General features: G+C 38.9%; 1 protein-coding gene and 2 long non-coding RNA genes across 3 annotated transcripts; 2 read left to right on the top strand and 1 right to left on the bottom strand.

Moving 5' to 3' along the window:
- Window positions 1-1,759: 1,759 nt before the first annotated feature.
- LOC124255193 lies at window positions 1,760-5,077 on the top strand. The gene is made up of 6 exons (XR_006892637.1): window positions 1,760-3,076; window positions 3,504-3,566; window positions 3,816-3,962; window positions 4,203-4,429; window positions 4,544-4,637; window positions 4,968-5,077. It is a non-coding gene; the product is annotated as an uncharacterized LOC124255193 (long non-coding RNA).
- A 328-nt stretch (window positions 5,078-5,405) lies between these two features.
- LOC124255192 lies at window positions 5,406-6,171 on the top strand. Its single transcript, XM_046689031.1, has one exon. The coding sequence runs from the start codon at window positions 5,562-5,564 to the stop codon at window positions 5,970-5,972; it is 411 nt and encodes a 136-aa protein (XP_046544987.1). The 5' UTR covers window positions 5,406-5,561; the 3' UTR covers window positions 5,973-6,171.
- A 3,304-nt stretch (window positions 6,172-9,475) lies between these two features.
- Window positions 9,476-16,110, bottom strand: LOC124255191. The gene is made up of 3 exons (XR_006892636.1): window positions 15,949-16,110; window positions 15,450-15,736; window positions 9,476-9,620 (listed from the first exon to the last, which is right to left on the bottom strand). It is a non-coding gene; the product is annotated as an uncharacterized LOC124255191 (long non-coding RNA).
- Window positions 16,111-18,459: the final 2,349 nt, after the last annotated feature.

Genomic DNA, 18,459 nt, shown 5'->3' with positions numbered 1-18,459 from the left:
TGAGTGCGCGCGCGCGCGTGTGTGTGTGTGTGTGTGTGTGTGCGTGCGTGCAAGAGAGAGAGAGAGAGAGTGTGGGTGCATGTGTGTGGACGCATTATGCTGACTCCAAACTGGCCATTCAATGATTTAGGTACGTCTTTTTTCGTTTGATGATGGAAAGGGCTATATACCCTTGATGTTGAGTTTCTAATGCCGGATCCCCATCGTTGAGCACTCGTCTAAAACATTGTGAGACACGACTTACTTGTTTCATCAACGTCCTGGTTTCCTTGCTTTGTCATGGTGGAATAGCAGCCTCAAGGTCAGCAGTTTCACAGCGCAGGATGGACAAACTTGCATTCGCCTGTAAAATGTATCATGGTCATTCTCAGAAGAGATTCTCATTCGGAACCCGTGGAGATCCGGGTTAGAATTTCTCATCAGTAACCCATGCTTGTCGTAAGAGGCGACTAACGGAATCGGGTGGTCATGCTCTTTGACTTGGTTGACACATGTCATCGTATCCCAGTTGCGTAGGTCTACGATCATGCTGTTGATCACTGGATTGTCTGGTTTTCGTCACCTTATCCACACTGATGACTGTTTTTATGGTTCATCATGTGGTTCTAAAGTATCGAACTTCCCTACAATGTGAAGTGATTTGGTGTTATGGAACCCTCTTTAAATCAGGCCTAAAGACCGACCTGTTCCTTAATCCTTTTAGTTGTAAGTGCTTCGAGCAAACCGGGGGTGGAGTTAAAAGCCACATTTCTACCATGAAACGTTTTGAATGGTTTTTTCTGGGCCTTTGGTTTTTGAAACCTTGTCGAATGGAAATATGACTGTCATTTATAACCCAATGATGTAGTACAGAGTTACTTTAGGTCGTGAAGTTACGAACGCTTTGTGGATCGCGACCCTGGAACGCAGTGATAGTATTGCGAAAATGTAACCATAATATTTTTCGTCAGTTTGGTCTTTGCCCTCAAGGTATCAGGGCCTAGATTTTCGAAACTCTCTTAGCGCTAAGATAATCGTAACTTAATGTTAATGTATGGCACTTACGACTATCCTAGCGCTATGAGAGCTTCGAACAATCTAGGCCCAGATTATCAAAAGATATCTTAGCAAGCCCAGAATTATTTATTTTATGGCTACCAGGGTATTTCAAGTCATTATGATCTTTCCAATTTCAGTAGCTATACTTCTTTTGCCTATGAAATATTCAGTATGATATCGATATTCGAGAAACACTCTAGTGATCCCTCACGCGTCAGGCATATACATCCAGACTGGATTCGCTATGCGCTTGTTGGAATACTGACAAGCAACAAAAGCAAAAACTGCAAAGATTCCATGGAACAAAACGGTTTTTGATTCGATAAAAATAAAACAAATTTTCCACATTTATCACATAGAGGACATTTTATGACCTGAAGCATATAGCTATACGGCAACCGAATAAATAAATTCCACAACCTTATGTTTAAGGCTCAAAGAAAGTGTCCTTGGAGAAGCTACCCAAAGACTTTAACTGTAAAGAGTGTAAGAAGATGTAACCTCGATTTTACAGTGTCTCCGAAGATGCCAAGTTTGTGCCCTCAACTTCCAAATAGATGCTAAGCAATCTCAAAGTATTCTAGAACTGCTAAGCATGCATGCACATCGAAATAACGGCCTGCCCGACTGCCCGTGGCCGGTAAACGTTGAGTCGGGCTGCCTGGAAATTCTCTCCACCAGCCCGATGGTCTGGCTGGAATTTTTATGGTTGACATTTTCAGTTCGCACTCAGGACGATCATTCCATTTTAACTGTCATGTCATATTTAGATTTAAGAAAGATGAATGGAAGCCACGAGTATACATGGACAACTCTTCTGCCAGTGAAGATAGTAATAGGACACTAAAACTGGCTGGTTTAGTAAGCTACGCTATGATTGGATATCAGTAGGCACATGGTTAAAAAAGAACCAATCAAAGAGAGCGTTACTTACTCGTTTGTATTGGTTACAAAATGGCGGCGTGAGGGAGACCACGATGTCGCAGTCAAAATATTCAGTTTTTTGACTAATTGTAAAGATTTTCATACCAAAACACAAGAAGAAAAGGATATTGAGAAGAAAGAAAAGAGTAAGGAGTATGAAACAACCCAACGAACACGTAAATACCAGAGTAAGTGGAGCGGTGAATTTCCCTGGTTGATAACCGACCAACAATCTCTGTTTTGTAAAGTATGCAGATCGTGTTACGGCCCGCTGTCGCAAACAAGGATTCCTTCCTCTTATGATAGATATAAACGTGGACCTTTTGTGCTTGGTTGTCTCAATTTGAAACACGATGCTTTAAAAACCCATCATCTGTCATTTGGTCATACTAGGGCCGTGGAATTTCACAAAGCGAAGGAAATGAGACCCGGGGAATCTCCAGCGGAGCAATCGATGGAAAACTGAATGCAAAAGCTTTCAAAACCCTGAATACACTGTTTAGCAACTGTCATGCCCTAGCTAAAAATTCAAGACCATTTATGGATTACGTTTGGCAACGAAAACTTGATGCCAGAAAAGGAATTGAAACTGGTAAAGCATATGCATCAGATAAATCTGCTGCTTCGTTTACACAAGCTATTGCAGAAACTGAGAATTTGAAAATTGAACAACAGATTAAAGATGCCAATTTCTTTTCAATATTGAGTGACGGCTCCACAGATGTTAGCACACAAGAAAATGAAATTGTCTACCTCAGATGTGCTATCAGAGGAAAAATCTTTGTATTTTTCGTCAAGTTAATCCATGTCAAAAGAGCAGATTCTCTTGGCATTTATCAAGCATTGCTCAAAGCAATGAACACTTTCACAGATATTCCAGTCAAGAATAGGCTGATTGCCTTTGGTTGTGATGGTGCATCTGTTAACACTGGGAAAAAGAATGGTGTCATCGTCCATCTTCAGAAAAACATTTCTTCTGCCATTGTCATGATTCACTGCATGGCCCACAGATTGAATTGTGCTTCAAGGCAGCTTTCAAAACATCAAAACAGTATGCAGACGTTATGAAAATGCTTCATCTTCTCTACTCTTTCTACAAAGGTTATCTCCAAAGGTAAGTTAACTTTTTAATGTCAATCCTTTCTTTTTTTGTTATTAAAGATAAGATACCGCTTAAGTAATTCAAATTTGTGAAAATGATTATTATAATTAAATGTTTCAATTGCTCTTGTAAATAACTAAAAACATGGTGTTTAATTTTACCCAACAAACTGAAAGGTATTAAAATCTGAAGGACTTGGCAGTTAGCATACACATTTTAAAACTGTAATGACAGTTAAGAATTAAGGCTTCAGTTCTTCACATTCATTGTTGGTTTAATTTACCCTTATTTATTCATAAATTTTTAATTTGACTATGTAATTTTTTTAGTTTTGTAAACTTCTGTTTCATGAAGTACATAATTTTATTGTCTTTTGCTTTTTTATAATTGTTTTTGTAATTTATAATTTGTACACCAATTTTATTTTGTTTAATTTCAGTAAATTGTACAGCCATGAAACTTCATAATTTCATTAGCGCTACTTGCAAGTTCAAGGTTGAAGGTTTGTTTATTTTTTAGTTTTGCTTCAGTATTGAGTTCAATCAATTTAGTACTGTTTAAAATATCATACAATCAGATTATAATGGCTTCTTTGAGCATAAGTTTGGCAAATGTTCTTTTTTCTAAATTTTCTGCTTGTCAGTGACAGTCAGTGTTTGACAGTTATAAAAGAATTAGATGTTGAGCTTACTGTTGTTTGAATTTGTCAAACTTATTATGTGTTTTATTAATGATAAAAATTTTGATTCAGATCAATGCTAAAGGGATCTTTTGAATCACTTGGTGTTGCACCAGTGATGCCTACGAGGATTGGGGCACCAGATGGGTTGGGCATACTGTCACAGCTCTGCAGCAGTTGTGGAAAGGCTATAAAGCTTTTGTTCACCATACTGGCCAGGTAATATTTCTGTAACATAAGTAATGATATTTGTGAAACATCAAACTTCTCTGGCATCTTTTAAAGATATTAATAAAATATCAAACTTTTCTTTGCCGGTTCGGCACTGACTAAACGAAAAAAACTAAAATTCAAAACTAAACAAGCAGCTCACCTGTTTAAAACCATCTTGCACAATATTGAGTTACTGCTATAAATTATCAAGTTCCAATGTTACTAATTTCAGTGTTCATGTTACAGACAGCAGGGCCTGGCAGTGGTGCAGACAGTTCTGCTCAGATCAAAGCAAAGTCCCTCTTCAAGCTCCTAACACAGAGATCACTTATAGTGTATGCTCATTTCCTTCATGACGTCCTGAACACATTGAGCAAACTATCAGCAGAACTACAACGAAAGGATGTGACCATCCATGAGTGCCACGAACAGTTAAAGGCTACTATTGCTACTCTGGAACAGATGAAAGAAAAGTAAGTCATTTTGTTGAGAAAGTTTTTTTGTTTTATTTTTTAATATTGCAAATTCATCTATGTTTTGATTTTGCATATTACATTATTAACAGTTTGCACTGTGTTTAATTTTAGACCTGGATTTCATCTACGTGCAGTAGAGAATAAGAACACTTTCCATGGCCAGTCACTGTCTGGAGAGGCTGTTTCATCGTCCACTCTGAAAAAGGTGCTCAATGAAGTCATCATATCCATGTCAAGTCGTTTCTCCGACATAACTGATTCTCTACTTTCTGCATCCTCCCTTGCAGATTTGAAGTCATGGCCAGATACATTTGATTCAGGTGTGTTGTATATTATGCAAAACTCCTAATTTATTGAGTATTTATGTCATGGATGAACTTTTGAGAGGCATTCTAGTATGTGAGGCATTTTACGTCATTAATATGTTAACAGATGATGATTTCATAATACAATTCATGAAACATGTCAGTTGCAATCATGAAACAACAAATGCTCCATATGGCATTTATTTTTGCAAATGTGATCTTTTTCAAAGAGTTTGGAGCAGACAAACTTACAGCCATCACAGACCACTACAGAGAGTTCCTCACCGACCGTACTGACATTGAGCTTGATCTGATTGACCAGGAGTGGATGAGTCTAAAACTAAGATCTACAATAGGTAAAGAAAAACAATTGCAGGCCATGATTTATCTTCTTCTTATTGTATAGACATCAGCAATTACAGTGCACTTGTGTTTTATAGTCTCTATAGACAAATACAAGATGCATGCTGTGGAAAGTATCATTCAGGGTTATCACTCACTCTATGAATGCAAAGGCTTATATACACTTGGTGATGTACATTGCATTTCATATCTACAGTTTAGGTATGTTCAAAAGGGAACTGTCAAGTATGGATGCTTGTAACTAACATGGGAAATAAACATCAGCTATGTTGAATTACTAAAGAAAGTAAAGAAGAAATGTTTATGTTAGTAAGGTTTTGAATATAGTCTGCCTAAAGTAAAATGATAACCTTCATTCAGTTATAAAATGTGATATCGTTATTTTCAGTCACAAGCCTTCAGAACTGTCCTGGAATGTTGTGTGGGAAACCTATGGAGAGACACACAAGAATTGTCTGCACATGATTGACCTTCTGTTGACTTTACCTGGCTCCACAGCAGAATGTGAACGTGGATTTTCTCAGCTAAAAATTATCAAAACGGAAATCAGAAACAAACTGAGCAGCTCCACAGTGTCAAATCTCTTGACAGTCCAACTAAATTCTGAAGAGGTGGAAGATTACGATGCAACTCAGGCCATCCATCATTGGTTGCGAGTAAAACCTCGCAGAACACGACACCTAGAAAGAAAACTCACCACTCTCACAGCTAAAGATGACAATGATACTGTTTATGTTGAGAATGAAACAGAACTGCAAGATCCAGCTCTCAAGGCAACAGTAGAGGACTCTGACAGTTCTGATGATAGTTGTTATGATTCTGAAGAATCTGTTGTCTCGAGTGACTACTCTGACTGTGACATTGATATCTAGCTCAAAGTTGTATAAGCACACAGTGCACAGGTTGTAAATATTTAATGGTTCATTAAGTTATTGTTCATAATAAGTTGCTTTCCAGGCTCGATTATTTACAGACCGCCTCCATATAGTTGGAATATTGCTGAGTGTGGAATAAAAATGAACTCACTCACTCATAATATGTTGCCTAATCAATACAAATTTGATTTATGAATGATATGTGTTTGTTTTGTCAGTTATTGCAAAATGTAAATTAAAAAGTGGGCAGGCAACTTTCAAGTTGGGCAGGCAACATTTATGGGCCACCAGCCCGGCTGTCAGGTTGAGTTGAAAAATTATTTCAACCATTCCACCTTCAACTCGTTCTGCGGCCGCCTCCGTGGTGTAGTGGTTAGAGCGTCCGCCGGGAGAGCGGAAGGTCGCGGGTTCGATCCCCGACCGCGTAATTACCAATAGACGTTAAAATATGGTACTTGTTGGGCCCTGCCTGGCGCTGGGCATTAATGGGTACAACAAAGACTGGTGGGCTCGGAGTCAGTATAATGTGTCTGAGTGGGGTATTCATGCTTCACTGCGGCATGGTATCTCGGTGGGCTAGCACTATAAAACCAGCTTCAGTCTGGGCTAGTACAAGCAGCCGCACATACACATACACATGCATGCACGTCGTCATATGAGCGAAATATTCTCAAGCACGACGTTTAACCCAATTTCACTTCACCTCACCTCACCTCAACTCGTTCTGCTAAATACAGATCTAAACAACAACAGGAACATACCACGCTGCGCCCAGTAGATCCGTGTCTCTTAATATGTGTCTCCTTATCATTAGACTTATAGCACCAGCAACACTCGTGTAGCTCTGATATGCGGGCGTTTAGCGTACACGACGACAACGTAAGGGAGGAGAGCTTGTGGCCAAATTTCGTATTCATACATTTGCACGATGAATGAATGAATGAATGAATGAATGAATGAAGCATTCCTTTGGTAAATACAGAACGTTAACCAGAAGATATTTACAATTCATAATCAAATCTAATGTAATAACTGGCGTGTCTACGTATTTAGAACTAGTTCAGTGAATCTCATTCAGCATTTTCGCACATCTGCTGTTGCAACTCAAACCAGATCATAATCAATCTCAAACATCTGCTGAAACAAGAACACAAACTACGATTCGGAACGTGCATGCCGAAGAGGATGAATATTTTTTTTAAATCATCAAGAAAAGAGCTGTGCTCTCGTGTTATGCTTTTTCTCACACTGTCATAGTGCGATTGAGGACAGTGGAGGTCCAAATCATTATATTGGTTTGGTTGTTGTTTAACTCCGCACTCAGCAATATCCATGCTATATGGCGGCGGTCTGTAAATAATCGAGTCTCGACCAGACAACCAAGTAAAGGTGATTTACATTGCGTTAAAGTTTAGCAAGGGGAATAAAATATGATGTTTTTGTTAATATTAAAGGATTACCATTATATTTCCTCGATTTGTTATATTTGTCCTTAGAAAGTACAGACTAAAAATCTGAACCTCTCGATATGATCACAGAAAATAGTATATACATTTTCGAAGGGAAGTTTAAAAAAGGATGTTTTCTAATAAAATGTAATTTGTGTTTGCACGGAGGTTCAAGGTCAACCGAAAATATGGCAAACAAGCTTGGTTGATTTAGTTGGTTGGTTTGTTGTTTAACGCAAACAATATCCCAGCTATATGGCGGACCAGATAATTCCCTGATCAACAGAATGAGCATCGATCTACACAATTTTGATACGATAACGTGTGCCAAGCAAGTCAGGGAGCCTGACCAACCGATCCCGTTAGTCGGCTCTTACGCCAAGCATGAGTGGTTGAAGATCAGTTCTAACCCGGATCTTTTGTGATTATTGATCATTATATTGTTAATTCAACGGGATTCAGTAAGTTGACATTCAAGCAATTGTTATTGCTGAAACAAACAAACCATCGACTATTGTTGTGGTTGTTGGCATGATTAGCGATCTGCAAACTTGTGATGTAATGGCATGATTCAACCGATCCCGAAGATCTGTTTCCGTGAGGTTCATGTTGCTGAACATCAATTCTCACCCAGAGCTTTACGAGACGACTGCTACTTCACGCAATAAAAGGTTGCTTGGGGCAATGTAATGTTGAATATCCAAACGTTAATGCAGAGCATAATTCAGTACGATGCATTAAGTCAACCTACTTATGCACATGCGAATGGTTCGTTCTGATATATACGTAGAGAAACAAATAAAGGAGCACAGGAAAATTTAAGCGTACCTTTATTATTTTCCAGTTTTCATCACCACAGCGCTATTCAAAGCTGATGATGTAAATAGAAAATATCAAAGCAACACTTGAATTTTCCTGTGTTCCTCTGTTTGTTTCTCTACGTATATATGATCTCAGTCACCGGTTTCCTTGCTCCTGACTCGATAAGTTGCAACCCGCCGTCAAACAGCTGGACTATAGCTATATGGCGTTTAACGCCAAAATATGTAAATCACTTCTTTGCTTGCACCAAACTCGCAGTCCGCCGTCAAAAACATTTGGACTATTGCTGCATGGCGTTAAACAACACAATGGTGAGTGAGTAGTGAGTTCAAATGTAAAGCCGTATTTCCAATATTCAGCCGTATAGTGACGAAACCAGGTCCATTATAATACCAAGTTATTTTTCATGGAATTCCTTTATATATCCATTTCACAATTACAGTTTTTTGTACAATATAAAACCATCACACAAAATTAAAACCCAGCTAAGAGAGATAAACGTACATATTTTCAATATTATAATACGGACTACTTTCTTTAAAGAAGTCAAGAGTGTGAAGCCCGCTAACACGTATTTACGAATCGATTTACAATATATAGCCTAGCGCATGCATTAGGTCTCGGTGCAAACACAAACAAGAGGGAACATAAAACGTAAAATTAGGGACAACAGTCAAGTTTCTTGCAGAAGGTCGAATACCGATCTAAAATATTGTGAAGAATACAACGTTTGGGAGTATATCCTTACTCCTTCATCCGGCGAATGAATAGTATGAGGCAGACAGCATATATATGTACATGTAAGAACAACAGAAGTAATAAGACAACAAAGATGCAGGTTGACCCAATTGAACAATTCGAAGCCAGTACTACAAGTTAATTAGCGCTGAATGGACGCTAACACCCAACAGATAATTAGCGCTGATAAACACAATGGAGATTAACAAATAGAGGCCTGAACAAAGAGAAACCAGAGCAAAATAATTAGCAATAAGTACCGACAACAAAAAACTCTCTTCCATATGTGTTAAGACCTGAAAATGTTCAAGTTGACAAAAGACAGAGAAGGACCGAGTGGCCAATGTTCTCGACATTGTTAGTGAATGCAACAGACAATCCTCTGTCACTTACACACACGTCGGATGGCGATTCTTCATAGTCAGCGTAGTTCTTCCTTGAGTAGCAATAGAATCACTCAGATTGTCTCGATGATTTTTCGGTTTGATTTGATCAGCTTTTGTACAAAATTTCATAAGGCGGCACTTTTAATATGGCGGCTACACTTACTATCACAGTTAATACGTCGAAAGAGACAAAACAGTGCAATGTTCAAAGTGACGGATACTGATAGCCTAAGGAAAAATCCATTATGTTCCTTAAACCAGAAAAATGTCAGATACATTGTAGTGATCTCAAAACAACAGCGTTTGATGCAGTAATTCGTATCACAAACAGGTATCGACTGAACTGTGTCGTCATGATATGCAATCAATAACGCCATTGAACCTGGCCGTCTGATCATGTCAGTCACTTCACACGGCCAGCACAGGCTTTGGGGTAGGTCCTATACCACGAGAATCACCTCGAACAATCTCACTCAATATTTGAATATCCTTGATTCTGTGATTTGACAGTTTTACACATTATCAAATATAATAACACAATTGATAAAAGTTGCACTAAAGATACCACAAACATCACATAGTTTAACATTTGTACAAAGATGGTTGACATCAGTTGTCCAGTCAGGAGAGACATGCCAGCATATCCTATCATAACCACTATGGCAGATATACTATACAATACTTTTCTGAGCGCACTATTATCAAGAGCCCACGTCTGAACTGCCGGGAAGACAGGGCCACAAACCACTGATACAATACTAGTCCCTATCCAAAAGCATGTGATTTTTATTTCGGATACGTACATAATGTAACAGACATCAGTATGCCCCCAGCTGTGCCGACATTTATCAGTACAGATCGTGATATAAATAGACTACACAATGTGCCAAGAAAACGTCCAATCATCATGCAGGCATAAAATGAAATGGACATACTTGCCATTGTTCTTGTACTTGCATGTAATCTACTGTGAATGCCAAACGTTGGTAAGAATTGACCATAGACAAAGATATTCCCACAGACTGTAGTGTATATCATTATAATGAATAAATATATTCTGTCAGTGATACTAATTGTGCTGACACCATTTTCCTTGAGCTGGTTCTCGTTCGTGTTTATGTCATCTTGAAACGACTTGTGTGCGAGTAAATAGAAAGAACCAAGAAGCCATCCTAATCCAGCTATAGCGAAAAATCCGTACATTACAGGAGAATTAAAACTGTGACAGAATTCCTTTTCTGGATGTAGACTGTTATTCTGTGAGACAAATGTTGAATTGGTGTAATAATATATTGATCCGTTGTGAGTGGTACTGCGAAGATGATAGACATTGTCAGATGGAAACTGGGAGATAACCAATGGTCCTGCAAATTGTCCTGCAGTTATTGCCAGGTTGATGATATGAATCGATGCAGCGTGTTCTTTACTCAACTCACTGGAGAGGAGAACCAAGGATACAACAGAATAGTATGCATATATGATGTACATTAGCATAAAATAATCTCAAGTGATATGGACAGTTAGAATCTGGCATCAGATCAGATCTTGCACAATAAGCACAACAGCACTTGTTGTTATTCATGAAGGGCTAACTTCTGACACATCAGCCGGACTTTGGTATGGTGAGGTAGCAAAATAAATGTTGAAAGGTAGTTGGGCGAAGGATATTTGTAAAATAGTTATGACAAAAGATTTTAAGTGTTTTAGAGTACTTCAGGTACGCACGAAATATGTAATTTATTGGTAAAATGTTCAAAGCAAGTATTTTGAAGAAGACAATGGTATTTTCCACGATGTGTCAAGAAATGCTCTGATTTAGCATAACAGTCCATGTTTTCAGACAAGAATTATCTTCAGGATATTTTTGCTACTGAACATTTCAGCTTCCACTGAGACGTCTCTGTTACTATACTTCCTTTCCAAAGATTAGACTCACCTGTGTAAATATAACCACTAGTCTTAGTTAAAGCAACCGTTCTTAACTAAATTTTGCCAGATATTCCATACTGTTTACAAATTCAATAAATTAACCTCTGAAAATTGGCGAATTCTTAACAAGACTTTACGCCCAAACCCCGCTGATTACATGCACGATATTTGAACATGTTTTTCAGCAATTTGAAGCGTGATCCTCGTGCAATTCATATATAAGCAAAGATTTCTCAAGCCAACTGCCACCGTGATCTCCTCAGCTGCTTAACTCCGTATGGCATAAACAGTCATTGAACCACTGACTGGTTTCACTGTTTGGCTTGACCAGTAGTCAAGCTGTTGCGTCATAGTCTGCCCACGAATGAAATATATACTAGCCACATAAAGAAAATGTGCATTGTCCAAATATCATCCCAGTTGATAAGTACGATAACAATGTCAAAGGTACATATAAACTTTAATGAAGGGATCATGAGACCATAACAAGTCGGGTGAATTTCAATTGAAAAGTCAATCACAATGACGTCACGAGTCCACAAGCGGGACAGGGGTCAAACGACCATGTCACATGCTCAATAACGGGTGTGTCCACCATCGGCAATGAGAACAGCAGTGCATCGACGACGCATAGAGCCTATCAAACGTGCAAGGAAGGCTTGTGGGATGTCACGCCAGATTCTCTCAAGTTCTGTTGCAAGGTCAAGGACGTCATCTGGCGGAGGAGGAAGACGGCGTAGACGTCGATCCATCTCGTCCCAAACATGCTCTATCGGGGAGAGATCCGGTGAATTTGCAGGCCAAGGCAGTAAGTCAAAAATGTGGTGTTGCAAGATTTCCATAGCAACCCTTGCCGTATGAGGGCGGGCATTGTCCTGTTGGAATGTTAACCCAAGGCCATGACGTTGCAGAAAAGGAATTGCCACAGGTCGAAGAATCTGATCCCTGTAGCCCACACCAGTTAAGTTGCCCTGAACAATCACCACAGGAGTTCTTTGGCGTGCTGTTATTCCACCCCAAATCATCACGGAACCACCACCAAAGCGATTCCTCTCCAAGACACAAACCTGTGCATAACGTTCTCCCACGCGTCTATAGGCACGTTGACGTCCATCACTATGGGAAATGTTAAACTTGGACTCATCTGTAAAAACAACATTTCTCCACCAAAACAAGGGTCTGCGGACATGATTTCGGCACCACATTCGGCGAGCTTGTCGATGACGTAGTGTCCGGATAGGCCGTATGGTGGGACGTCGTGGTCTGATCCCGTGATGACGTAAACGTTGTCGAACTGTGTTGGGGTGGATACGGCGAAGACCTGGGATGGTTTGGGCAGTCATCACTGCAGTCTGAAACCTGTGGCGAAGATGGGTCACCCTCATCCATCTGTCCTGTCTTGGCGTAGTTACACATGGACGTCCAGAACGTGGCCGATCGATGACGTCATTTGTGTTCTGGTAGCGTCTCACCAGTGCAGAAATGGTGTTCCGGTGGCAGTGGAAATGTGCAGCCACTTGTCGTTGCGACATTCCCCCACGGACCATCCCAATGGCCGCATGACGTTGTGCAGACGTGAGCCTTGGCATGATATGCGTTTCAATAGCCGTTTGATTTTTTTAATGATCGCAAGGGCAAGGGTTGAGCTTTCCAAAGTGACAGTATTGTGTGGCATTCATTTGCTCTGTTTCTCTCTCCCGGAATGCACGTGCAACAACGTATTGCACGTCTCAAGGACGAACCCACTGATGTCACGGAACGTGGCACGTGCATGCATGTTGGATACATGTCACTAATCTCTGAGTTTAAATCCTTATGTGTCTACACAGGTTTGATAAATTTAGATTTTAAATTTTTGTATGCACAGTTTGTTCATGTGCCTAGTATATATCTAATTGCCTTCTGATTCTGCTCAGCCAAAGAAAAGGATCGTTTGCGTCCTACATGATCTGTTTTCCAGCTTCTGATGAAATGATGCAGAAGAAGTGGGACACCCAAGTAGGTATTAATAAATTACATGCAATAAAACCCTACATTGTTTACACCTACTTGGGTTGTCAGTCCAGATTTGAAGAGGTCATTATGCGACGATGTCGCATTGGCCACACTAGATATACTCACGAATATTTACTGAAAGGATAAGATCCTCCGTTTTGCATCCCTTGTGATGAAAGAATCACAGTCAAGCATGTCCTGCTTGACTGTGTTGAATATTCCATCTCAAGGGATAAGTATTTTAATGTCAAAACATTGAAGGATCTTTTTTATAATGTTAATTATCATTTAATAGTTGAATTTTTAAAAGAATTAGATTTGTTGACTGATCTGTAAATAGCTAAATATTTTATTGTTGGTATTTTATATTAATAACTAAGATTGTTTGTGGCTGTACCCTCAAAGGGGGTTGACGTAGCGTAAAAATATTGTCCTCCTGAGAGGGTACGTAAGTCCCCAAACTTTCAAAGTCAATTCAAACTTGCCAGGATTTTTAGACGTAGCATTCTTGTCTTTTTAATTGTAGCTAACATTTCTTACAATCGCCAGCAGCTGAAGGGATGGTGTAACTCCAACTAGGGTCCATGCAGGTAGCCAAGGTACTGTAAGTCCCCATGGTCCCTAGTTTGGTGATCTACCTTCTGGTGTTGGCGATCTATAGCTTGTTTTTATATTGTATTGTCCAAATAGTGCTATCAGTTTTAACTCTCCATACTAGCTATAGTTGTAATTGTGATATTCTAGTTGTTTTACTGTTTTGTAATATACATATATTTCATTTCAATATCAAATGTTCTCGTCACGATATGGCTGAAATATTGCCGATTCAACGTTATATATTAACTCACTCACTCACTCTGATGAAATGCGCTTGACTTTTCCACCAATTCCATCACAGGGGCCGTTGCTAGGTCTATTCTCAAACTAACTCCATTGAACAGAAACGCCAAAGAGCGTTTGGTGCTTTGAAATAGCATGAAATATGTATGTAAGTCCAGAAATGTGTTTTCTACAGATTGGATCTATATTCATAAATCATTTGGATGTGGCTTTACACTTAATTGATTCATTTTTTTTAAATTTAAAAAAACAACCAGAAACGCTAGGTCAGAAATGCATTCTATTAACTCTGCAAACATCCATGCTAAACAACAAATCAAGGAGCACCCTGTATACCAGAAAGGAAATATGATGACCATAATGTGTTGATATCTACCCTTTTTGATCACAGTCCCCCCACAAACTTGTAAGTGTAATTTCAGCGGGAAGTTCACATGTTTGTTGTAGTACAGATAAAGTGTAACGTTTCTGTTGGTATAATATGTCATTGACGATCGTTTCTGGGTTCTTGTTAGACATGTATAAAATGTTATCAGCTGTTATCAGGTTGTATGAACTAAGCAAGATGAGAGTGTTGCAGTGAAGAAGGTCCGTTTCCATTAATTCTGGATTCCCTGGGTAGCATTAAAATCAGATGAAAAGCAAAACCTGTCATTATCCAACTGTAAACATGAAATGTTTTTACATAATATGGGTAAATCAAAAGGTTTTGCCTCTCTACAGGCCTTCAGAGTCTTTGAAAATAAGTGTTAATTAACAACACTCAGTTACACTCAAACACACAACATTTGTAATAGCCGTATCGCATTATTTGCTGTCATTGCTATAAAGTTTTCGAGGAAAAAGGCCTATATATTTTATTTAATACAGAGCGTGTCGCCAGCTGGCTCATGCTGATTAAAGATGCGATTTTAGACTGTCCATGTATACCAAAGGGTGCTCTGGCGAGAGCATTATGTCATATGTTTGGCCTACTCCAGACAACTGTATAATAAACAATTGTGGAAACATTGCCATTGCTTTTCTCATTCAAACAGATCTGACTCTGTTACATGAAAATCAACAATAACTAGTGGCTCATATGGATATTTCAATAGAGCGCTACAAAATAGTGGTGCTGCGCGCTTGTTAGTGGAGACTGAATGATATGTCAGATAACAGTTTAGTTGGTACGTATCAGTATCCTTCCACATAATATTCATTTGTTTATAGTCTCACGTTTTCTAACGTTTTATGAGTGGCAGATGTCATCACTGATTACCAATGAAAACTATCGTTTGCTTTCACTATTTTGTCTCTTTGCGTTTGGAACATACCATATATTGTTATTCCATTGGCCAGTCCAACTCCGCCAGACAAGACTAGTTCGTTACAAAATATGGGGATGATAGGCACAGCAGCAAACATACAAACACGTTGTGGCCATAGTAGTGGCTGCTACTCGGTAGGTGTTGAAACGACTTGGGATTTTCAAAAAAAGCAGTGTACCTAACACCCTACCTGCTGTAATGACAGGGTGGAGTAGACTGACCTTCTGTAGTGTCACGTTGAATGTACACTGTAGATCTCGCAGTGCCGGTCCAAAGCAACTGTCAACCACGCCCTGTGGAGAAACAATGAAAATGAGAAATGAGATGGAATTGTTACTTATGCGTGCAGTATGGACAAGCATCGGTGATCAGATAGAGACTTACAAGAGTAATATGAAAGGACAGGGGATCCTTTAGCATTGTTTCTAAGGATGTATAAAGCCTTGTGAGGGAGCAGTTCATACATTCTGTGTATAGTAAATAGAGGATTCCATTACATACTTACATCCAACAATGCTATCAAAACAGAAACCCTAGCCGAACACCTGTCTGTGTAGACATGCTCATCTTGTGGATGGTACGAGGCAATGAAGACCTTTTCAGAATGTGTTTGCTTTTTGTCATCTGGTCCGTTTTTGTATGCACTCCATGGCCTCTTATTAACATAATTTGTTAGTCATACTGTGTGTCTGATAGGTTATAATTCTAAGAAAATGTTAATAAGCAACCATGTGGATCCATGACAAATGTGCTGCATAAAGTTTGGAATAATAATCAGTCACTCAAACCCGTCTGTCGATATTATTTATTTTTTCAATTCCAGTCGTGGGTTTTTATTTACTTATGAGCATCGCAACATATGGTCTTCTACGCTGCAATCGTAATTCCAAGTTATCTGACTAGACTTCTGGTTTATCGATCACTCTATCGTCTGGTTTCATTTCAGACGATCGTCGCATGGCAGGAAGGCTATTGCAGCATCAGACCAAAATATTTCTATATTAAGCCCGTTTTGTGAATGGTGGGTAGCAGGGCCGGGCACGCTTACCCTTATCGCGAACACCTGGTGTCATCACTGATTTTCATTAAAAAAATCACAGCTAATGTTCCCTTTACACAAAACGGAATTGGTTTCTTAGGAGAATCAAGACTGAGTAATCATTTTACTGACGTTCTATGTTAAAGTAGATATATTTCTCAAATCCGTTTGCTAACATCGTTTGCGACACATGAGTGATATGATACTGGTTTATGTCGCTGTTAGCGATATACCAGTAAAACAAGTCGGGAGACACCCCCAATGTACTTTAGGTCCATGCAGGTATAAACTATACTGTAAGTCCCTCTGGTCCCTAGTATGGTCATCTACTTTCAGCTGCTGGAGATCTATAGCTTGTTTATATATTGTATTTTCTTCGCAAGTAAAATAGTTTTAGATTTACATGCTAGTTGAAAACACCATATGTGATACACTAGTCATTTTATAGTCCTTCGAGGCTCGTTGTTTATTTATTTTATATTAAATAAAATATTGCCGACGTGGCATTAAATTTAAACTCACTCACTCACTAAAAGAACTTTGCACATTGTACACGTCCGGAATCAATGTCTTTGGCGTTACGGGCCAAGTTCATGAGTCTAATTTTCGATCTCTCAAGCGCTCGAAACTCGATTACGGCCCCACTGTATATGGTACAGCCGGTAACAGCGATCTTAAACTTTTAGATTCTGTCCATCATCAAGGTCTAAGACTTGGTCTTTGGTCTTTTAGTACATCTCATGCTGACAGTCACAACGCCGAGACCGATGAACCCTCTCTTAACCAACGCCGTATCAAATTGTCCTTACAATATATCACTAAACTATATTCTAACACGTCTAACCCTACATATAACTGTGTTAATAATTCTCTTTACGAGGATCTGTACAACAAGAAGTCGTCTCTCTTAGTCTGCCTCTGGGACTAAGAGTCAAACCTTTCCTTTCTGCTGCTGGCATTGAGCTAAAAAATACACCTCCTTCCCTCCTTTTTATTCTCCTCCTTGACAATTAGTGAATCCAGAAGTTGCCCAAGCACAGACAACCTTTAAAACATCAGAAACTAATGAATTACAATAAAACAGGAATATAATCAATTAAAAAAGTAAATATAATACATACAAATCCTTATTTACAGATGGGTCCAAGCATTGTGGCGCAGTGGATTGTGCCATTGTCATTATGGATCCAAAACAATATCTTCCAGAATAGCGGATAACAGCGCTATTTTTACAGCAGAAGCAAACGCCACATTAACAGCTCTGAAATATAAACAATACATAATATACTCTTTTTGCTGCCTTAGGCTATTAAAAGTTTGTCTTCTGAACATGCACTTTTAATTGAAATTATTAAATTATAAAATGATCTTGCTACTGGCGAATTCGACATCGTCCTCTGTTAATTACCCAGCCAAGCTGGCCAATTTTGCTGCTATTCATGCCATACTCTGTACAGCTGTCATAAGATCTTACATCCGTGATCTGATGCAGAAGAAGTGGAAGATCCAAGTAGGTATCAATAAATTACATGAAGTAAACCCTATATTGGTTATACCCACTTGGGCTATCAGTCCTGATTTGAAGAGGTCATTATGCGACGATGTCACATTGCCCATGCAAAATATAATCACGAATACCTATTAAAAGGTGAGGATCCTCCGTTTTGTATCCCTTGCGATGAGAGAATAACTGTCAAGCCTCACTGTGTTGATTTTTCCTTCAAAAGGGATTTCAATGTAAAACCTGTTAAGGATATTTTACTACTGTTAATTTTCATTTAATTATGGTCTTTTTAATAAAATTGATTTAATTGAAAAATTTGATTAATATGTTTTGCAGATGGGTGTATTTTAATGATTGGTAGTTTATATTATTATATTAGTATCTTAGACTGTTAGTGGCTGTATCCTCAAGGGGGCTTAAAGTAGTGTAAAAGTATTGTCCTCCTGAGAGGGTACGTAAGTCACGAAACATTC

Source organism: Haliotis rubra, unplaced genomic scaffold, assembly GCF_003918875.1.
Source record: "Haliotis rubra isolate DU_JTF1 unplaced genomic scaffold, ASM391887v1 Scf597, whole genome shotgun sequence".
NCBI lineage: Eukaryota > Metazoa > Mollusca > Gastropoda > Lepetellida > Haliotidae > Haliotis > Haliotis rubra.
This window is presented reverse-complemented; position numbering and strand designations above follow the sequence as displayed.

Excerpts from the sequence above, each read along its gene's own strand:
- LOC124255192 (XM_046689031.1), top strand. The coding sequence starts at position 5,562 with ATGATTGACCTTCTGTTGACTTTACCTGGCTCCACAGCAGAATGTGAA.